The sequence below is a fragment of the Rhododendron vialii genome, chromosome 7a, assembly GCF_030253575.1.
Source record: "Rhododendron vialii isolate Sample 1 chromosome 7a, ASM3025357v1".
Taxonomy (NCBI): domain Eukaryota; kingdom Viridiplantae; phylum Streptophyta; class Magnoliopsida; order Ericales; family Ericaceae; genus Rhododendron; species Rhododendron vialii.
Genome location: NC_080563.1, coordinates 33,157,410 through 33,181,133, shown reverse-complemented (window position 1 = coordinate 33,181,133; position 23,724 = coordinate 33,157,410). Strand labels below are relative to the sequence as shown.

At 39.2% G+C, this 23,724-nt stretch overlaps 1 protein-coding gene across 1 annotated transcript; it reads right to left on the bottom strand.

Annotated features, from left to right (window-relative positions):
- Nucleotides 1-971: 971 nt before the first annotated feature.
- Nucleotides 972-21,882, bottom strand: LOC131332471 (E3 ubiquitin-protein ligase JMJ24). Its single transcript, XM_058366732.1, has 14 exons — nt 21,632-21,882; nt 18,348-18,885; nt 17,107-17,249; nt 16,934-17,033; nt 16,653-16,785; nt 14,841-14,895; nt 12,636-13,320; nt 9,482-9,811; nt 8,368-8,787; nt 8,188-8,260; nt 7,591-7,676; nt 4,308-4,427; nt 3,442-3,512; nt 972-1,252 (listed from the first exon to the last, which is right to left on the bottom strand). Exons 2-14 carry the CDS (start codon nt 18,864-18,866, stop codon nt 1,153-1,155), a joined length of 2,835 nt encoding a protein of 944 aa, XP_058222715.1. The 5' UTR covers nt 18,867-18,885; nt 21,632-21,882; the 3' UTR covers nt 972-1,152.
- Nucleotides 21,883-23,724: the final 1,842 nt, after the last annotated feature.

Below are 23,724 nucleotides of genomic sequence, written 5' to 3'. Positions count from 1 at the left end.
TTGAGCTCACCCTCTTTGATGAAATGTTTGAGAGATTTGTGCATAATGTATTTTGAAATGTAATAGTATTTGGTAGATGATTGTCAAAAATGAATTATAGGTTGGATTTTTACCATATTACCCTGTCTTTATTACGTTGTCGAAAATGAAGGGAGGAAAATGGGGGACCCGGGGACCCTGCCGAGCGGCACCCCTGCCGAGCGGGTGCCGAGCGGCCAATCCGGCCGTTCATCTCGGAATCAACGGCCCGAATCGAAACATCTTTTTCCTTTTCTTTTTCTTTTTTTTTAAATCCGTTCGGTACCTTTACATCCGGGCCATCCAAAACACTTTTGGACGGCCGAGATGCGCTCGGCACCGCTGCCAAGCACCTCTGCTTGGCAGCATCTCCCAATCCGGAAAGAAAAAAAATGGGTATTTTGATAATTGATCACAGAATGAAAAAATGCAAAAATGTGAAAAACACCTCTAGACCTGTTTCTGGGTTTTTGCCTCTAAACCAAAAAACCAAGAATCTATTCTCCAAAAATCCATTCTCGTAATGGAGTGCCAAACACCCAAAATGAAAATATGAAAATGCAAAAATGAGAAAATGGGATTCCCAAACACCTCCTTAATATAAATAGGTTTGAAGTAAAATTTTGGTACTTAGACCCCATAAATATTTCGAGCATTCTATTCTCTTCCAGAGTAGATGGCATTACGAAAAAGACTGCATATTTTATAAATATATATAAATAAGTTGGGACCAATTGTAAAGGAAACTTATTTCTACTTTCTAGCCTAATCATGCTACGGACATGCCTCTCAACCACTCTCCAGACACTCCTCTCTCACAAGCAGTGGAGCCCGCAAATGTGTGGAGCCTATTACTTGTGAGAGAGGAGTGTTTGGGAAGTGACCGAGAGGCGTGTCACCAAAATTTCTGTTTCTAGCCAACTTCTTAATTTAGTTAGTCCTGTTTCTTTGGATTAGCAAATAGAAAAAAATAATTGCATTTGGATCTAATTTCCACTAACGAAAAGCTTTGGAAGAAAAAATAATGACTATTACTCCTACTAGGACGACATTTTAAACACCTTTATGTCCAAAAAAACAACCGTAAATGAGTAAAAGCATTTTACAGACAGTTTACGCGATGGAGCCTAGAACTCAAACACAAGTAATACGTCTTTGCTTAACCATCTTCTCCAAGTTCTCCGAAACCATGGAAGTCAAATTAGGATCCTCAAACCCGAGCTCTGCTCCAAGCCTGCAGCAGAAATGTTAACAAAGAAGCCTTTTACTAATAACACAACAAACAAAAGGGGGAGACTCACGGCCAGCCCAAGGTATTTGGGGGCGCTAGGCCAAATAGTTAAGTTGTGCCCTATATTTGAACAGTAATAAAGGATAATTTTTATCTGATCAAAAAAAAAAAAAAAAGGATAATTTTTATATATAATAATTTTAGTCCACAATATACATAGAAGACACTTCGGTTCTAGTGGCTTTGGTGTTTGGTTGTGTTCTCTTAGATGCAAGTTCGAAACACAGCAACCACAAATTCCCACACAGAATCCTTTTTTGAAAAATAATTACGAAAAAAAGTGACTTTTAGGACAGGACTCGAACTCGACCATGGAGCGTGCACAGAGATCAATCATACCACTGAACCAACAAAGGTTAATACATTCATGTTGCGAACTACTAAGACTTATACCTATTCTAACGGAGGCCCCTTTTTGTCGGGGCCCTACGCGGCGGCCTCTTGGGCCTTGCCCTAGGGTCGGCCCTGCTTAAGACTAGTCAGCTTCAATCCTTCACACAGAGAAAAGCAAAGAGCAAAATGAAAGAATTCCTTAACACCGTCGTTGGATTAACGAGTTGTCAAGGTAAGTACCAAGGGACCAAAAACCGACGGAAACCCAAAGTAATAAGTGTTAGTGCTCAAGTTCATCCTCTCCTTTTTCCTTTTCGGGGGTGTCGTTTACCTTTTCTATTCGCTCTATAAATCTCTTCAAACAAATCCATGATCCTAAAACATCCTTAATGGTTCTAATGGTTTTCTAGCCTTTAAGCTTGACTCCTAAACCCTGTCACTGGGACGCGAGATCAGTTGTCAAAAGACCATTTCACATGTTCACGTCTCAAGTACAATAAATCGTATCAACAAAAAATCTTGAAAAATAACAGAGCATAGAATTAATGTTCTGTTAGATCCTCGGATTCCAAAAGAGATTAGTGAAGGGAGAAGAAAAGGAAGCGGAAAAACAGGAACAGAAAAGCAGTTGTAGTACTCCCTTTGCTCCATATTGGTAATCAACTGTTCTGTATTGGGATGTCCCAAATTATTAGTCCTCATTAAGAAGTCAAACAAGTATTTTGACCTCCACAAACTAACCTTCACAAATGATTCAAAATAATTTCGAAAGAAGAGAATCAATGTCTATGTTAGAAATCTAATCAACTTACAAAAATAAGAAAAAAGCGATCAAAAAAGTTGTCAATGATAATACTTTATTGTTAGATTACCCTTCAAATCTAACATGAATTAGTTTTCTAATTCAGCAGCTGTTGCAGCTCAACGGAAGGAAATCTATTTCCCTTACCAAATGACCCGGGATTATCTAAGAGTCTTGAGGGCCTTATTTGCTACCCAATCAAAAAGTGTCTACTCCTATTTCTTACTTCGGGTCAATTTGCAAGTTTCTTTTCCCGGATTAATCTGAAATTGAGGTTCAAGTTCTTTTTCCCAAAGAAATCCCTCTCCGACGGCCCAACGAGCCACCTACTTAAAAGGTAAATAAATGGAATACACTAAGCAAGAGATCAACTAACCAAGAGAATGACCTAATCATAATTTTCCACAAAGACTTCACTCCGAGTTTAGAGCCTAGCTATCCTTTCGCAGTGAACACTTTTCACTTCAGTTTCGCAGTGAACACTTTTCACTTCAGTCTCGACCCAACAAAGTCATTCGTAGTCTCTTTCGCCTTTGAGTGGGTACCTCACCTTAATGAGAAGGCTGACCCAAAACCACTTTTTCCTCCCTATGAAGTGGACAGGGATGAAGTGCTAGTCTTGATGACACCGATAGCATGATGAGCCAAGGGCTAGCTTGAACATGCCTGGATGGGAGGTGGAACCCCGGCAGGAGTAACGGGTTCGGAAAACAAGGGTGCCTACCCACTTAGAGTGAAGAGTTCAGAGTAGCCTCGGCTCAAGAACCAGTGGAACTCGTCCGCCTTATAATAGGATAGGTGGCTGATTATGTGTGGCCTATTTGATCTCATCCGTATTCCGATGGAATTGAAGTTCTGTGAGGTTTGAGTGTAAAGGAAGTGAACTAATAGTTCTTTGTACCTCCTGTTCTATACAGTCTCCGTACCCCCAACCCCCCCCCCCCCCCCCCCCCCCCCCCCCCACCTCAATAAAAAGATTAAGGTTTTATTTGCTTACTTTGGATCCAGCACTAACTTCTGTACTTCCTTGATTGCTGAACTTGCAGCGTAGAGTGACATCTTTCCGACCTGCATCAAAAACCAATCTAAAGATTTAGTAAATTCATTGCTATTAACCTAAGAAGCACGGATACGGATACAGAATACGGACACGATACGATACGGATACACAGATACATGATTTTTCCAAAAAGAAGGATACGATACGTTGAATATAAAAGTAATTAAAAAATATATTATATATAATTTTTAATTCCATTAATAATTAAAGTTTTCCATTACACAAGTTCACCATTTCACATTCCGAGAGAGATATATTTACATCTAGTTATATATAACTGTATCTATATAGTTATATATATACATACACACAACAAGAGAGAGAGAGACTTACAAGTTTGTCAAGAAAGATGAGAGAGGATATCGTCTGTGTGTTTTTAGTGTCGATTGGTGAGGGAAAAAGAAAAATATAGTTCTAATTGCAATTCGAACCCATATATTTTTAAGTAATAACATATTAACTCTCGCACGTATCCAAAATGTATCCGAGCGTATCCAACTCCGCGCGTATCTGAAACGTATCGGGATACCAAAAAATAATTCTAAAAGCAGGATACTTTTAAAAAAATGTATCGGATACGTATCCGGAGAGTATCCGAGAGTATCGGTATCCGATACGGATACGATACGTGATACGGAGGCCAAAATAGAGTATCCGTGCTTCATAGCTATTAACAGACCCCTGATGGCAACCGAAGCGGAGAAATGGAAGGAAAGAAAAGGGGATATAGAGGAAGAAAAATCATTGGCAAGAAGAATAATAAAGGCTCTGAATACTTCTAAGGGAAATTTCCTTCGCCTCACCTCCAACATTTGAAGCTTCGCATCATGGTCGTTGGGAAAACTGCGAATTTCTTCAGCTAGCCTTACAGCCTCATCCAGACTTTCAGGAGATAAGAAGTCCAGCCCCAACTGAACTGTGGACTGCAAATTTTCAAAGGACACAGAAATATTTAACAGAAAGATCTACCAACTACCTTTCACAAGGATAAAGTTTAACACAAACTAATGGACGTGGATTGCTTTTATTCTCTCTTCCTTTTTTGTACTCCAAACTCCGCAAAGCCAACCCCTTATAGAATGTTTGGTGAACTTCCACGTAACATATATGTATGCATGTGTGTGGATTTCATATGCAAATACATGTACAGCATACACAAGTTGAGGAGCCATCTTGCATCCTGTATTCGAATTTCAAGCAAGTTTAACAGAGAAATTTTGTATCATTGGCTGATGCAACATCGGGGGGTAACCAAACCCATAATTCAACAACCCCCCAAATTCTTTACTTTGAATAGATTTGTATCTTCTATGGTATTTCTTTCTTTTACCACGGCGGTACCATTCAGCAACCATGGTGGAGAAAAACCGTAAGAGGGAGACTATACAAGTTTGGTAGAGACGAATATATAGAAAAAAGAGGAGATATTATCTCGGAGAAGAGGAGGGCATCTATATAATTCGAGCTCAATATTGGAGGTCAGTATTTCCAGCATACCATTAATTGACAGCTTTTAGGGAAATATTGTCATTTTGCTTGGTCAACTCAGTGAAACTAAAGTCTTTCCAACATAATGTAGAGGGGCAGGGAGGTACCTACAATTCGTCAAACCATGGATTTCTTTCCTAAAAGTAGAAAAGTCAGAGGGGTTAGAGTAATACCAATTGTAAAGGGCAATTGAAGCCCTGCTAAAATCTACTAGTTTTTTGGCAGATAGTACCTGGAATATCCTAGCGTTAGTTTACGAAGCCCCTTCTAAATATCCTGGAAAAAAAGAATTCAAGGCGTACAATTCCTTCAGAATCTTCCACAGCCCCAATGTACAACATTTCCATCTCCAATCCAACCTCCTGTGAAGGCCAAAATTTCCTATTCGTACCAAGGAAGCCACCTAGACCCAATGGCTCCCTTCGTAAAAAAAGAAATCAAGTGCCGAAAAGTAATGCAGGGATGGGGATCACAACTTATTATTGGACCTGCTGAAAAGCATTGTATTTTCCTGTAAGACATTTACATGTAAAATATATTACACCAGAAACAAAATTACATTGAAATAAAGGGAGGCTAAAATCTAAGTGAAGGATCTCACAGCATCATTATTATCCTGGCATTTAGGTTCAGGTTGTAAGAAAAACACTTGTTCACCTTAAGAGTGAAAATACCTTTTCCCTTCTTGAAAAGTCCATTCAAGTAGACAAGTGCATATTTGCTGTTAGGGTTAAAAGCGGAGTGGCGAGCCGTGTTAGACTGTCAGGTGACATGGATTTCTAGGAAGATGGACGGAGCAATTCTTCGGCTGTTGTGATCAAATGAACATTTTGTTCTCTCTCTATAAAAAAAGCTCTCCCCTTCTCTCTCAAAAAATCTCAGCCGGTTAGGGTTTCAGCTCTCTCCTCGGCTCCATCTCCATTTTCCATTGATCCCATTCCATTCCGGCGGGGTCCCGCCGGATACACTGCTGGCTGTATCCGGTTTCGGGCCTAACGGCGAAGTGGTTCTTTGCTGGGTTGCGGTGATCAAGTCGGTGATGCAGTTCCTGTTCGTTGCGCCTCCCGATCTGCTGTGTTTCTTCCGTTTCTGCTGCTCTCTGGTCCGCCATGTTGGCGGTGGTTGGTGGTGGCATGGGGTTTGGGTTGTGGCAGCCAAGCTAGGGAGAAGGCGGCGAATCTGTGGCTGTAGTCGACGATGGTGGCGGTTTCGGACAGTTCACTTCAGCCACCGCTGGTTTTCATTGTCGGGTGAATCTGGTTTTGGGCCTAACGGTGAGAGGTGGTTGTGGCCGCCAGAGGTGGTCGTGCTGGGTGGAGCTGCTTGCGGTTTTGTGGCGGTCGTGGGTCAGTGTACGGCAGTTCAGGTGGTGGGAATCAAGGTTGACGCTCGTCTTCTAGGCTCTGGGCTCCGATCTTCTCCAATGGTTCGGTGCTCCAATCAGTTCCTCATCGAGGTTGCCGATTTGGTGCTGTAGGCCGATGGCGTGGTGGCTACAGTTAGAGGAGTTTGTGGCGCGGAGGCTGGGTTGTGGCGGGTCTGGAAAGGGGCGGCGCTTTAGGGTTTCTTTTTTATTTGTCTTTTAGGTTCTAGGCTTGGCCCAATAGGTGTTCTGGGCTTGGCCCAATAGGCGTTGGCTTGTCCCAATGGGTGTTCCTTGGTTGGTTTCTTGCCAATCTCAGATTTGGGTCTCGGATTCTCAAATGCTCCATTAGTCTTTGTAACAATTTCAAAGATTATAAAAAAAATATTCGCTGATCAAAAAAAAAGAAGGAAGCTCAGTGTGAGAGAGAGTGGCAATGGGAAGAGAAAGTAAGGGAGAAGTCCCAAAAGCATCAAGGTGTCCCTTTAACTTTAAGGATACAGCGCTGCGCTTCATAAAATACGGACCAGACTCCTACTGTACACAATTGTCAGGATCTGTGCAAACCACTGACCCTGGTAGCAGGTAGAAGATCGTGCCCTCCATTGGTGCCTTGGGAGATCCTCATAGTCCCCATGTGGACTGAGATAGCACCTCATTTTGAGTTTCTGACTCATATAGAAATACCTTTAAAAAGTCACTACCAGATACAATGCCTGAATTGGTCCCCGATTGCAGCTCAACGTACGAAAGGGAGGGATTGGATGTAATTAGGGTAGGGGTTCCCCATGTCTCTGACTCTCCCATATGCTGGCCAGCATGACTGTTCTGGGTAACATGTCACAGGCACATCATAACACATATGAATACCATGTGCAGCAAGAAGCACTCTTTGTGAAATATGATCTTTTACATGAATAGCGTTGACAGCATATGGCATCCTTTTCCAGCAATGCAACCAATACTACTTGTCACATAAATGATCAACTAGCATTCGTCTTTCTATTACCAGGAAAATAGAGAACAAAAAAAGGAACCTTGAAGCAAAGTGCAAGAAAAATAATTCAGTAAAATTCCATGATACTGTGCTCCCAAGTCCTGGCATGTACAAATAATCCCCAAGAATTTACTGCATATACCTCCCGCCAAAGTAATTAAATGTGTCAAACTTTAACGTTCAGTTCACAATCATCTATAGAAGTTACTATGTCATTACACTACAATACTGCACTCACCTGAAGGTTCCTAACTTGAAAAGGACATCCAGCAGGGATGAATACAGCTTGCCCTAAATGCTGTTCAAATGACCATGGCTCTACTCCTGAAAAGGAGGACAAACTTTACTTGATATTGTCTCGTCAAAAAACACATTCCAGGAATCACATTTCTATTATCTTTAGTAAAAATCCAGTATCTCTGATTTAATCCACTGATCCTCGGCCATGTGGACATCAATTAGCTAATGTCATTTTATTCAATATCTTTTACAAGAGACCAAAGAATTGCAGAACTAACTATTTACGGACTGCAACAGGAATTAAAAAACAAACCATTATTTTTGTAATAAATGCCTAGATCTCAGGGCCCATAGTTCTCTGTGTCACAGCCATACGATGCCCTTAAGACTTCTAGAATTCTAAAAACAGGGGCAGCAGTCCAACATGAAGAATCAAAAATATCCAAATTCTACCTTTTAAACAAAATCTAGAATTTTGCCAACAAAAAAAAAAAAAGATCCAACAGAATATTGGATACATGCTGCCTAAATAAAGCAGGTCAGAAAATTAACCCTCCAACTTACTGAAAATGCAAGAATCGCTAGTTCCACTTACCGAATTCTTCCTTCAATTGCCTTTTATGATTCCTTGTCAGGAATATTTCTGCATTATGTAAAGAACGTGTTGCCTGGGTCCAAAGAGCACAATCATTGATATGCACCACTACACAAATCTATAACATGGAGGGAGAAGAATTCAGAATTTATGATCATGGAAAAAGTTAATCAAACTCACAAATTCATCTATTGAAGTCTCACTCTTCCCAAAGTCCTTCCAGTGAGCTTTCAAATACTCAATCAGCTTTGAAACATCCTGTCGACGGAAGACATCCCAAACAGCGCCTAGATGAGTCTTTTCGAAGATATCTCCACTAGCTTGGTTCAAGTCTTCACAATTAATAGTTTTCTCTACAAGGGTTTTAGTAGTTTTAATTCCTTCATCGTCGTCGCTTGCATCTAACTTAGCCTCATATTCATTCTCTCTATCTCGAACACCAAGTGATAGTAAAGGTGACCCTGCTTTATCCAAGCCAATTTGTGGATTTCCTGGTGATTCTTTTGCCCCAACATCCTCAAAGGCTTTCTCTGTGTTCTCAATCTTAGCCCTCTGCCAACCTTTTAGCTTTACTTCACATGTATGCACCAACAGGTATACCTAATCAAAGGAGCAGAGATGGTTATTGAAATTATTCCAAAGGCATATATCAAGATGCCACATCAGAGGGCGAAGTAGACAAACATTCCGTAACTGGACTCTGGAGTACTTGGTTAGAGATGGCACGTTTTCAGAGTGTTGCATCCCACTACACAACTTCCAATTTTGTTTTGTGGTACAAACCAAGGTAGCACTACAATAATTCTTTCCAATATATATAGTTCATATGCAAAATGGAGATAGTTCATCAAGTACAAAATTCAGCTCCTTGGTGCAATTCCTGTTAGAATTTGTAAGTTTGAAATCCATCACTAGGATAAAACTTCCGTAGTTCCGTTAATTCATAGAATTCAAATTTTGTCCCCAAAAAATACATGACATTCCATTTGCAACCCATTCCTTGTTACCTAAAAATTGTGAATGCTCTGGAACAATTGCAACCCATTCCTTGTTACCTAAAAATTGAGAATGCTCTGGAACAATGGCAACCCATTTATGTGGCGCTACTACTGCTTTAATTTACTGAATAACTCAGAAGAATAAACGCAGACTGCCATCAGGAAGCATATCAAATGTAACAGTATAATTTCGAAACTAACAAACATACTGGTTTATATGATGCAATTATCAAGGGGAGATATTTCTTCAAGGACGATGGAGATAGGTCACACAGAAAGGAGGACAACGAGCTCACCATGTCACGCATGCTGAAATGGAGATGATTCACAGAATCACCTCTACCACGTTCATCGTACATCCCATAAGACATAAAAATCTTAGGGCCGACATCATTCTGCAGGGAATAATGAGGCAGTTTCGCAGCAACATTCAGTAGACCCCACTTGGAATGAATGTACTCAAGTAATGGCAATTTGCTACTGAAGTCAGGTCTCTGGTACAACAAAAACTCTTCAGAAGCACTGGGAGAAGGCCAATCTTTTAGCTTTAACATTTGTGGCCAACCATTTTGATGAAATCGACCCTCTGAGTATCCTTTGATGAACTGACCTAGCTCAATACTAATCTGCAGCCATATGAAACCACAATAGGCAGATATCAAGGTAATAAGTAAAGAAGACATTGAGGCTCCGTTTGTTTGTATTTTTTTGATAAGTAAGCAATTATATTACCAAAAAGCCATAAAGGGAATGCCGCCCGAATGCAAAAGGCCACAAAACAAAAGGGCCCTATACACTTCCATAAGAGTGGAAAAGCTCCAACCAATCTAAAAATTGGTAAGAGAGGGATAGGGGTTTATTGTAAGAACTGGGTTTTTAGGCCCTCAGGTGTTATGGGCTTTGCCCTATAGGGTGTTTGGCCTTTGTCCCATTTGGCTGTACTTTCCAACCTTTGGTTGGAATCCCCTTTCCCCTTCAATAAAATGTTACTTTTGCCGATGAAAAAAAAAAGAAGAGAGAGGGATGCCAACTATACAAGCTATTCACCAAAAAAACTTTTGACCTTAAACAAAGGCTTTTCGACCCCTTTAAAACATCTAGAATTTCTTTCACGCCAAATAACCCACATCAAGAAAAGAGGAATCATGGCCCAAACTCGTTTCCTTCTCTTTCCCACTCTAGTACCTCTCCAAACAATTAAGAGTTCCATCACACTCCTTGACAGCGCCCACTTGATACCGAACCAAGAGAACACCAAAGACCACAACTCCCAAGCAAACAGGCAATGAATAAGGAGGTGATCAACCGTCTCCGAATCCCTCTTGCACATACAATAACAATTCACAATGATTCTCAATCTTTTAATCAAATTATCAATAATAAGAATCTTGCCTTGAGCCGCGCACCAAACAAAAAAAACTCACTTTTATCGGTGTTGGAGTTTTCCATATAGCTTGCCAAGGAAAGGATGGAAAGATTTCACCTGAAAGAAACCTGAAGTAAAAGGTAATCCTGAACTTTAGCTTCTTTGTCACAAGCCAAACGATAGATATTTGGCATTTGGGAAAGCATCCCTCAAACTCACATCCCCACACCACATGTGTTCCCAAAATTTAACCCTTCTTCCATTGCCAACCACCATACTAGTGTTCCTTACAAAAACATCCCACCCCTTCATGATACCTCTCCAAAGCGCCACCCCACAAGGCAATCTCACACGAAGGGAAGACCAACAGCCCCATCCGCACCGCAACCATACTTTGCCACTGTAACCTTCCTCCACTATCTCTCCCTTGCGAATCTCCAAAGCCATTTCCGCAACAACGCTTGGTTAAACAATTTTAATCTCTCACACCCAAGCCACCTTTTCTAATGGGAACACAAACCATATCCCAATTGACTAGATGGTATTTGAATTCTTCCCCCGATCCTTTCCAAAGAAACTCTCTTTGGATTTTCTCTAACCTCTTAGCCACTGAACTCGGAATGACAAACAATGGCATGAAGTGGGCAAATTAGAAAGCAACCTTTTGATTAAAGTCAAACCGCCACCTTTAGTAATCTGTTGCCGCTTCAAACCCGCCAACCTTTTTCTGAAATCTTTCCATAATTGGGTCTCATACTGCCTTTGATTTAAAAGAGGAGCCCAACGGTAGGCCCAAATACATTGCTGGAAGCAACGCCACCCTACAACCCAAAATCTAAGCAAGAGCACCAATATCATCAACCGCCCCAACCGGGATCATCTCGGACTTTCCCAAGTTCACCTTGAGGTCGGACACTGCTTTGAAGCACAAAAAAACACGCCGAAGATAGCCCACTTGCGTTGGATCCGCATCGCAAAACAATAAAGTATGTGAGAAACCATCCCCGAACAATCACCCCTTCCCACCTCAAAACCTTGCAAGAATCCACCTAGAACAGTATTTCAAATCAACCTGCAAAGAACCTCCATAACTAGAATGAAAAGAAGCGGAGAAAAAGGATCGCCCTGACGCAAACCTCTCGAGGTCTGAAAAGGATCTGCCATCAACGAAACCCTCTAAACGTTTCCAACCACAAAACGCCCAGAATTTTTAGGAAATGTCCACCCACCCACCAGCTCCACACAACTCTGGAAGCAAAACATACCTAAACCTCCCTGGAGGTGGACCCTTCTTGCAAGGCAAGATATCCGCTTTTGGTTGTCAAACGCCTGATCACTATCCAATCTGATGAAACATTTATTTGTGTAAAACAAAATAAGATGAAAAATATTCTCCACGCAGAACTCTGTTTACGTGAAAATGTTTACATACTTCTCACTTTCAATGTTTGGCTTGGAAAATAATTTTTCCAAAAAAAATTTCGCAGATTGTGGCTTCTGACCATTGGTTGCACTCGCGCCTCCTAGTAGAGCAGATACAAACTTAGAGTCATTCTATTATCATGCCGTAGAGCAGATACAAACTTAGAGTCATTCTATTATCATGCCACATGCACATAACACAACACGTTTTCTCTCTACTAGTGCTTTCATCCTTAAGTCCTCAGGTCATCACCAAATGTTCTCAGGAACCAAATGCTATCTGAGCTATTAAAGTGCTTGAAGGTGGGAGAGATCTAAACAGCAACTGTTGGAATTTGTCCCATATTGGTTAATTATCACCTCAAAAACTAGTATATGAACCTCAGCGGCCTCTCCACTCATACCAATTAGTTTTGAGTTGGATGCTTTAACAACAACAAATGTTGGTAATAAACAACTTCCCCAAAATAAGCTCCTCAATTTGCTGAAAACAATTTACATGTAAAACGATTTCGTAAAGTTATTCGCAAACAAACAACAAGAAATAGGTCAATTGTTTTTAGAAAAGAAAAAAAAAAATTTATGTTAGAACAAACGGAGCCTGCATATGAACCACAAATAATTGATGAACCATATAAAACGATAACGAACTAGAACCCTACCTCAGACCGGTCTAAGCAATCTATAGCCTTCACAGTTCGGTTATCGTCCTTCATTTTCTCTTCAGTGGTCTCTCGAATTCCTTTCCATATAACCATAGGGTCCCACCCCGACATGCCATCACAAACCTCCTTGACAATAACAGGTTCTCCTTGGCTCCAATGCTTTCTAAACTCTCTAATCCCTTTGGCTTTTATATCATCAGACGTTGAACAGTATAAGAAATTGTCATCGCTGTCCTCTCTATGTGTATATAGGCATAGCCCAGAGTTTAACCCGGTAGTTTCTTGTGGACTAACAACATCATCATTAACCTTACATCCACTAACCATTTCCTCAGAATTTTTCACCAGTTTTGCAACCCAATTCATTTTAAAGATTCTTTTTAAGGTCAACGACAAGCAACCACAACCACCATACTCCTTTGGGGGGCAAGGAATACTGGCATTGCTGTTGGCTTTCCAATTTGGAAACTTATCTGATGACTTCAACGTAAGTTTGGATGGATTAACTTGCTCTGTCACGGTTGTTTTCTGATCAGTTTTCCCATCAATATGATTTTCTGACTCTCCTTTGACACCAAGAATAGATGCTTCCCTAAGATCTTTGCAGCAACTGAGGCACAAATCATAAGAACAATTTGCACAGTGCCGATGATAATCAATAATGGATACCCTACAGCAATCACTGGGAAAAACAAAGAAAAAACCATTAGGGTCAGTTGGATTAGAAAGAAAAAGTTTATAGAAGTTGAAATAAAGTGAAAGAAAGGAAAAAGAAAACAAAAGTTATTTTATTTTGAACATTTAATTAATATGAAAAATTTCCGATAGAAGGATAGGAAAATTGAGTTTTCTTGTTTGAAAAGCATGAAAGTCGCAAGAGACTTGTGTATTTTACCTAAATTGCCCTGGTTTAATTACAACAAAATTGTAGAAATAATGAAGACTTGATGGAAGAAATGAATGCACTTAACGGTGCAGCTAGGATACTTGCTGAGGTTTTCGAGGATTCTATCAATAGGTTCGATGGGTGAAAATTGACAATGTTTTAGGCTTTTAGCTTAATCCAATCTGGGATTTGGCGAATACAACTAGGGAAGGAATTGTGGAATCAATAGATTTAATGGCCAATAGAATAAGGATGCAACAGGGGAAAAAATGACTAAGGAAGGGAGCACGGATAAAAATGGAGCCGATTCATTAGTTCCTCATTTTCACGGGAAAGAATAATTTCCTTGCATATTTTGTGGCAAAAAAAGCTACTCCCTCTGGTCCACTTTCCCTTAATGTTTTTTATATGCAAATTATGCAATATGGATCCTGATAGATCTCAATTAGTTCTATTAGACAAAATCTTCGAAATCATATAAAACATTATAGATTGTAAGATAGAGATAATTTTTGAAGGGCACGTGTGTCGAAAATGGACCGTGATCAATATTGAATGGATGGAGTAAGTTACAAGGCTTAAGAGAATTGTACAGGAAAAATTACTTTATTGCTAAGTGACAACCAAAAAATTGTCTTAAATTTTCTATAATTTTCTTACTAATCAAACCGACCCTTAGTACAAACATTAGATCCTAAATGCACATGGTTGTTCTATACCTCTAACAACTTAGCCCCACTAACAAGACATGAATCAACTGGATCCTAACTATTAGAACTTGTCCCACATTGGGTAAATATAACATCCAAAACTAGTATATGAGCCTGGGCGGCCTCTCCACTCATAGCCAACTGATTTTGAGTTGGATGTTTTAACATAGTATCAAAGCTAGTCTTTCAGAGGCTTTGAAGAAAACTCTCTCGATTGATTGCCGTTGTTTGTGTCTTAAGTGCACCTTGATTCGTTGTTAGTAGTGATCCCTATGTCATGGGTCCGTCGTTCACGTTTCCATGCGCAAGTACGGGGTCGCACGTGCATGGGAGTGTTATAACTTGTCCCACATTGAGTAATTATAACATTCAAAACTAGTATATGAGCCTGGGCGGCCTCTTCACTCGTTGCCCATTGGTTTTGAGTTGGATGCTTTAATGTTAATTCATCGTGAAGAGTCAAGATCAAAAGAAACCAAAACAAAACAAAATTTAAGATCATACTGATCAAGAAAACCAAGAGCTCATAGGTAAACACACATACTATGTCTTAGATTCAGATTGTATAAAAAAAACAAAAAAATAAATTCAAATTATCAAGCGTACCAGCACATCTGTTCATCTGCATTCAACTTGGTCCTGGGAAGGTCTATTTCATTTCCTGGAGAAGCAAGTAAAAGGTCACTTCACTATACATCTCAAATGTTAAAAACTTTAGGGCCCGTTTGTTTGACTGGAGTAATAGTGAAGGGATATAAAATCCCATATGATATGTAACCCACCGGCCTAAACATTGATGAGATTAATAATAATGCATTCTCCATAGTGTATTATACTAGAGGCCGGGGCACACGCATCGCGTGCAAGTCAAATTTTGACACAAATGCTTCCCACATATTATTTGATCGAATTTTACAAATTTTGTCAAAATTCGACTTTGCACACACAATGTGTGTGGCCCAGCCTTTAGTTAAAGTAAAAAAAGAACAGTTTTGCCTAAATCTCTACTACTTTTTCTAATTTTTGCTATGTGAAAAAGTGGGGAAAAAATCTTTGAGAGTGACTTTAGGAGTACATGTTTCAATTGTGACGGTAAACTACATCTTTGAGATTGATTTTTTGTTTTAATTTCCTGTTTTTGCTCTTATGTGTGGGCTCTGCAATTTGTACAAAAATAGATGGACTGTTTTACTCCGCATTTAGAAATAGTCAGACGAATAACGAATACGCATTTTCTGTGGAAGCGGATTACTGATATTTTGGAGTATATATCCATGAGGTGGTCAATATCAGTGCATCACGTGACATGGGATTTTTGTATCAGTTTGATTTTGACTTCCTCTGTTACTGGTAGAAAGGGAAAATTAATTCTCATAACTCTTAAAAATCCAAGTCTCCTATGTGAATTAGGATTGCAAGGCTTATAACTTACAAGGAAAAAAAAAATTCAAAGTTGTTTTAAAATGGGGAGTGATTTTCGAACTCCTCAAATTGTTAACCGCACTCCCAAAGGGAGTACGAAAATCAATATGTTGTGTTTTTGGAGTTGATTTTCACACTCCCCAAATTGTTAACTTTGGGGAGTGCAAAAATCACTCCACAAAAATTACTAAAAATTCATCTCCAAAAACACAACATACCATGACACAACCTTAATTTTAGAGAAAGAGAGGGATTAAGAGAGAAGGAGAGAGATTTGTTCTTACTACTTGTCATTAAAATTGGTAGAAGGGAGGAAAATAGAAGAGAAAGTGTAGAAGAACAATAGCTATAAACATATCATGATGATGCCTACATAGACAGGATGATGAATGCCTATCAATGCTATAAAGTAATTAAAAAAACTAATTGAATAAAAAATGTGAAGGGGAACAAAGGGTAATGCTTACTTGCATTCTTGTACTAATAGATTCACTTGGATTTTTTTTGATAGACTAGAGGTAATAGATCATCTCTTCGATTTTATTTTTTTGGGGACTGGATGTACAAAACTTTTGGCAGCCATGGATTTGCATGGTTTGCTTTCTAGAAGACAGAAAACTTATTAGAGCAGTGTAACTGCGGTACTGCACAACATGTATACATGGGGCATTGTGTCCGGCTATTATACCTTTTTGGCCTTGTAGTTACTTAGGTGGAGAAGTTTATTTATTTTATGGGTGGCAATTTAGGAAGATGAAAGTGTGAGCCAGCCTCAAAGGGGAGTCCCCAAAAGGGGCTCTCCCTTTATATATTAGAATTAGAATAGATAGATATTCCTTTCTTGGAGGAGTTCTACACCCCAATGCATATTTAACCCTAACCGTCAAAGTCTCAACCAAATCTGATTGTTTGCTTGAATTAATAGTTCAATCTGATGCTCAAATCTAGGCAAACATTAATTCTTATATGCCATCAAAAAATTCAAAAGCTTCTTACCTCGAAGCTTTCTTTCCAGCTCTACTTCAAAGCACTGTTGATGATGAATCTGCTTCACAACAGGAAGGACCGATGACAAAAGGCAATGAAGATATTGTAACTTGTCCTGGACAGGTATCTCCCTTATACGTGCCTGTTACAGAGCACAATTTTACGATGCTACTTCAAAAAAATAATAATAATTCAAGGATGCATCAAACAAGTTAGATATGCTTATATTCGCAACATTAAAGAGGTTAGCAATGAATTTACGCGAATACCGTGGCAGAATAAAAGAATACCTTGACCAAATTATCTCCTCGTAAGCAAACCTTGCAATTACATGTACCACGACATGCAGGACAAATCCTCTGGATCTCTTCTAACGGAATATCGGAGTACCTGCCAAAAGAATCACATGGTCACCAAACAAGCAATTCAAGAATTATGTTTTTGCCAGCGTTGTCAATCTCACCAAGTAGAGATGCAGTTGCTACAGTATCCTCTCCTATCACATCTGAGGCACCAAATAACTCCTTCTCTGTCATTCCGTCTACACTGATGGCAAGTTTGTCCACCAGAATCGTCAGAGGAATCAGAGCTTTCATCTGAGGTATCCTGAAATGAAAGGGAAAAAATCAATTTGGGAGGCAGCAAACACGAACAGATGAGGAGATTACCTATCAGAGTACTGACATGGCAACTATGAGCAAGACCCACATAAATTTTGCTGAAACTAGAAGGAATCTAAATGGTCAAAGTAATTTAATCCAAGGATTGGATATTTCTCTATAATAAGTACAGATGCCCCAACCTGTTGAACAGAACGACTTAAAAATCAAAACGTTCAGACTCCGCAACCTAATGAATTGAGACGTTTCTAGTAATTACCTCACATGCATGACCAACATAAAGAAAACTATATGCAACTTCTACAAATTAAAAGTCATACAGAAGGCTTTTAATTAAAAACGGAAAAATAAACGAAAACAAGTAAGTGTAAGCTCTTTATTGATGATATCTGGCGAACCATATGCCGCAAATAATCAACTTTTTGTAGAAATACAAGAAACAAATAAGATTATGTTGTTTTCTTGTGCATTGAATATCAAAACTAAATTGTAGAACTTTCCACAACTTGCCATCTTATATATTGAATATTTCTTGACACATAAATACTTTTATATATATATATATATATATATATATATATACCGGCGCATCCAGGTGTCTGACTCTTTTCATATCTGCTGTATAGCCTGTCCAAAACTCAAAATCATGTTGTTTAAGTCCCATGTGTGTCTATTAGAACATTAGATCTTACTATCATTAGATTACTGAAACTAAAATACACAACTACCCCAGAATTGAAAGAAATATAGCTTATTCCAAGTTTCTCTAACTACGTAAACTGTGAGAAGGACAAATGTAGTAAAAAGATGCATGTGTCTGCCCAAGTGCAACACTAACTCACCAAGAACATAAGAATCTAGTACAATGTTTTCTAAGTGACCGAATCTCGTTAGCAAAAATTCTTCCAGAAATGGCTCTTCTTAAATGCAATTTTCTTTTAGGAGCCCCTTGGTTCTTTGATAGTTTTGCACTTCACTCCTGTTCTCGACAGAATAACTTATACTGGACATGATGGTGTATTTATTTGGTAACGAAATAATAGCACTTGCTAACAGAAATCTGATGACAGAGGGTTCAACTCACCGACATAACACTATGATCGAAGCCTTTTTGCAATCTATCTTTAGGTGGGTTGTAAGACCTGTGATTCTCCTCATACTGCATGCCATCTCTTTGCAGATCATCATTTTGCTTAAGTGGGTTGCGTGCCGCCAAACTCCTCATCGAAAGTGTGTCAGGCGAATAATGAACCTTATTTTTGTGGAGTTTTTCCTTATACTTTTTCCCTGAGGATGAAACAGGGTAATCGTCAACTTGTTCATCAGCGATTGGTGTATCCATATCCATATCATCACTCTTACTCTCCAAGTAGATGTCACTTTCACCCAGAGATTTTCTCTTAGCTTTCTTCAGACTGGCTCGTAATGCTGAATTCGCAGCCCTCTTCTTTGCTTGGACATAGTGCTTCTCACACACCGTTTTGTCCGGCATAGACATGGCAGTGCATCTCCATTGTTTCCCATCCGACCTTTTACAACGCAAATCATCAGGAATCCCAACATTATCATCACCAGCCCCAGAGGTAGATCGAGAATGATCCATTTGTAAGAGTGACAGGAATCTAAAACGTCCAAAAATATACACAAATATCAACGAGCAAGTAAGCAACCCTCGAACATTAATAGCCTGTACACGTAAAAGAAGGTTATAATCAACCACTAGAAAGTGCTTTAGAAATCAAAAGGCAAAACCACGGGAAAAAAAAAATTTGCTTGCTATTCTCCAAGGAACAAGCGCACAAGTAGGAGATTTCAGCATAAATATGTACACAACAATATAAGCTTAATCAACCCAATAGCAATTCAATTGCAGGGGCAGGCTACCCTTTATCAGTTCAATGAAGCCCAATAAACCAATGGGTTAGCCAAGTGGTAAGTTAAGCAACAAGAAGCACCTCATGAAGCGTACATCATGTCTACAAACTCAAAGATTCAACTGAGGTAGATTCAACCCCTCGGAGCCACCCAGGGCTTACACCTGCTAATTATCAGGTATGGGTGGGATGGGACTACATCTAACTGAGACTAGTCGGTGGGAAAAAAAAACCTTGTTACAAATATACATAGAATCTAAATGGTTTCATATACAACTATGCACTTTGAGACTGTTCATTCAACAAGAATATATTACATTACGTAGCCACACACTTGCAATTCCTCTTAAACCTGCTGCTATCTTTTTTACAAATAGATGACATTATCCTGACCCTTTGAAGCCATTAGCGACCCTTCTGAAGATTAGCAACCCCTACGGCCACCGCTATTTTGGACCTTGTGGCTGTGTGCGACTTTTGGCCCTGCATGACAATGCGGCCATTAGCACATTCAATAACTCACACTCAACTAAAAATATAACTTAATGCTTGTAAAACCATACTTGAAATTATGAAACTAGTCCCTGGCTCCCGGATTTTAAAGTGCAGCATTAGCAATTACTTCAGGGCCCAATGACAGTCCTACCACGGTTTCTTTGCTAAGTGGAGCTGCCATACATGTTTTCGTCTCTGAACCTTGTAACTGGAACGTCATTATATTTGCAAAAGAACTCAAGCATTAAATTAAATGCTCATTATAATTCTAGTTCCAGCCTCCATCTAGTTCAAGTTATTCCTTCGTCCAGAACCCTATGTGAGTCCCACATTTAGAATTAGGGCAGCATGACATGGTCTAAGAAAACCAACACCATACAAAACAGGGGCTGCTAGAGTATTTCCCCCTTCATACAATTCCTTCTCAATTTCAGCAAATAAATGAAATTTTGAACTTGACATGTATGTATGTGCTTTTAAACATCTTTACAGTTTTAAGTTTCAACTTCAGAGCTCACCATTTGAAGACGTGGTTCCAGCTTTAAATAGCACTAAGTTTTTGCAACTAAACATCAAATGCAGCGGTATGAGAAGCTACTTCAGCTTCTAATCACTTAACTCCGGCAGTCAATTGCAACATGTGGAATGATTTTCAGCAATTTGGCGCATTATTCCTTTGTCTTACCATACATTCCCAGCAACTCAAACATATAATCTCAGTTTTAGACAGCATGTTTACTAATCTAAACATAAAACCATAGAAAGTATATCTGATGGTATTACAACTTAATCTTCCAACTTCAGGTTCTAACAAATCTAAATTCAAAGAACTCTTACTGATTAAAGGAACCAATTTGGCTCCATATTTTCAAGCGAAAATCTCTCATTCTGTTTTACTTACAGAAGTGGGCAACTAAAAAAGATATGGCCCTCCCTAATCCGATAGCAAAGAATTCAAAATTTGCCGCCAATAAGATATTCTAGGAGAAGTTAGCTGATTAATTTTTCCATTTTGCACTTTTGCAGCAGGTCCTTCATGAATTCAGTCCAAGACTCCCAAGGATTTCAAAAATTATGTTCATTCTCTTTAAATTCAGCCACAGGAAACTTAAAGTAAGATAGAGAAAAATTCCGAAGGACCTTATGAATTGAATATAAAAAAAAATGAGCCCCCAAAAATTCCAATGTTATGGAATGCGGGGATTGGTTATATATGTATCATGTATGCATGCAAACCGCTTTAATAAACCCAACACACTTCCAATCAGCAACAAACCCTAGAACCGTACACAAATGCACTGCAGCTTTCTACCACCAAAAGAAAAGAAATTTCAGAATGAAAAAAGAAAATGCAGTTCAACTAAACCCTATAGGACATAATAGTACCAAGCTTAAATCACATAATCCTTCAGACTTCCCTTCACTTTCGCTCTCAATCCTCGCCCTCACGTATTTTAGTACTCCTTCCGTACAACATTTTTTGAGTTTCTTCACACCAAATTAAAGATCCCAATTAGTTCTTTAATTTTGTGCGAAGAAAATTAAATAATTATGAACGGAAGTATTTTATTTTTTGAATCAAAAATAGCACGTCTTTTGGGAGGGGACTATCAAACTGAGACGGAGGGAGTAGTTTGGAATGTTTTTCATAGACGCTTTCACGCTCCCACACGCGAAGTATGTGACTGGGATCCTACCAGGAAATTCAACTATCACCGAATCCAAAAAAAAAAAACGTGGAAAAACACAAAGAAACTACTACGCGAAAGGAGTTCGATATCCGTGGCCAGTTAGCGTAGTGATTATGTAGCAGCACTAAAATGCTGTGAGGTTGCGGGTTCAACTCTTATCAAGAGTAGTTTGATGCACATTGCGATTGGTTTGAATGGGGTTAGGGTCAAAAGTAGGTTCTTCTATCGTACTGACCAAAAAAATTCAGACAAACACCGAACGCAAGCAATGAAAAACAGAAACGCAATACGGTTAGAAGCAACCCAACCTGCACAATTTTCGATGAGTAAAATCAGCAACGATTCTTCGATTTCTTCCGCAGAGAGGTGCCGGATTGGGGTTTCTTGAATTATTTCGGGGGAGAAAGCGGTAGAGAGAGAGAGAGAGAGAGAGATGGGAAACGGGAAGAACTGAGGTCTATCCCAAAAAAAATGGGGGAAGAACTGAGAAGAGGTAAAACAAAGGGAAACGTTGTTTTGGTGTTTCCAAGGGTTTTTAACCAAGTCGAAGGTTGCAAAGAATCTGCAAATTTTTCCCCAAGTTCAAAAATGATAGTCAATATGTGTGCAGGCTTTCTTCCAAAACTTTTTTTTTAAAAAAAGAATGTAATTTTAAAATTAAATATAATGAAAATAAAAAATAATTTTTTAAATTTTTTTATACTTTTTCAAATATCTCAATGAGATCTATCAAACAAAATCTATATTGATAGAAAATTTATTCACATAAACACATGATTTTTGAACTTAAAATTACTTTCTTTTAAAAAAAAGGTTTTTCAAGAAAGTGGAACACCACCTTAGAGCATCTCTAACACTTGACCTTCAAATTAGATATGTCATTTTTTTTTAAGACTTATGTGGCATTTGACATTTTCAATTTGACATCAAAGCCTACTCTTCAACCCTTATGCCAAGTTCTATTTATTTAACATCAAGTTATCTCTCCCCACCACCGAAGGTGGTAGCCTAGTGGGTAGCTAGGGTGCCCTTCATCCTCAAGTGAGACTCGGTTTTGAGTCTTGCCAGTGGCAAGAGGATGTGGGGGTAAACAGTTATGTCCACTTGTATCAAGTTATCTCTCCCCACCACCGAAGGTGGTAGCCTAGTGGGTAGCTAGGGTGCCCTTCATCCTCAAGTGAGACTCGATTTTGAGTCTTGCCAGTGGCAAGGGGATGTGGGGGTAAACAGTTATATCCACTTGTACCTATATGGTGTTGTGGTGACGGCATGTCCTCTCAGACAATAGCTATGGCTCAAACTAGATATTCTACGGCGGATATGGAGCCCCTATAGTCACGTGCCAGTGGGGGTTGTCACGCTGGTCTTCTTCTCTCCACCCTTTTTTGTTATAAAAAATAAATTATTTCTCTTTAACCCTTATGCCAACTCTTGTGTCTATCTTTGAGAGAGGCCAAAAAAATCGGGCACATTTTTTAAATTTCACATGCGTGTAGATGGCTGTCAAAAATGATGTGTTTTCACCTCCCTTCAAAGTCATGTCATTCTATGTCATATTTTGCGTGATAGAAAGCATCTGGATTGGATTGTAAACTGGTGTCAATGGTTACCGTTACAATCTCCAATTTTGGCATCTCCCATTAGAGATACTCTAGGGATGGCCATTTCAACCAATCCATCCATATTCGATCCGTTATCCATTCCGAACAGATCGAATATTTTTTTGGAGATCGGGGCGGATTCGGATTTATTTTTCAACAAAATTTGGAGATCGGATCGAATTCGGAGGTAAGTCTGTTCCTGCCCCGATCTGTCTCCGAATACCCAACTATATATATGTATATTGTACACATATACACTCCCACAACAGCCGCACACCACTTCCACTTCTCTATCATCACACTTTTCTCCCAATTCCTCCATCTCTCTCCAACCCCACTCCCCACGCTTGTCATGAAAATCACAAGCAGATTTGTTGAGGGCGTCTGTTCTTGAGTTTGACTGAAAATCGAAAATCATTTTTCAAGCGTGCTCTCTCTCGATTTTGTTGTGTTCTCATCTGATCTGGACTGACTCTGCGTTTACCAAATACGTGTTATATATGGGTTTTTTGGGTTTAAACAAGAATCTGTTTTTGTTTATGATCGAAAATCTATTTTTTACTCTGTTTGATCGAAAATTTTACTCTGTCTGATCAAATTTTTTTTTCCAAATTTGGATATTCGAATCTTCGATCGAAAATCTTTACTCTATTTGATCAATTTTTTTCCCCCCCAAATTTGGATATTCGAATCTCCGATTGGATCTCCGTTCGAGGCGGGGATGGATGATCGAAAATATATCCAATCGGACATCGGGGCGGATTCGAAGGATGGGTTGAGTGTTCGGATTCGAATTCAAA

What these genes read in the sequence shown, in the direction of transcription:
- LOC131332471 (XM_058366732.1), bottom strand. Translation starts at nt 18,866, where the DNA reads ATGGATCATTCTCGATCTACCTCTGGGGCTGGTGATGATAATGTTGGG. An exon ending in GAGGAGATAATTTGGTCAAG is followed by an intron (nt 16,786 to 16,933) that starts GTATTCTTTTAT and finishes GCTCTGTAACAG; the next exon opens with GCACGTATAAGGGAGATACC. An exon ending in ATTTCAGCATGCGTGACATG is followed by an intron (nt 8,788 to 9,481) that starts GTGAGCTCGTTG and finishes TCCTTTGATTAG; the next exon opens with GTATACCTGTTGGTGCATAC.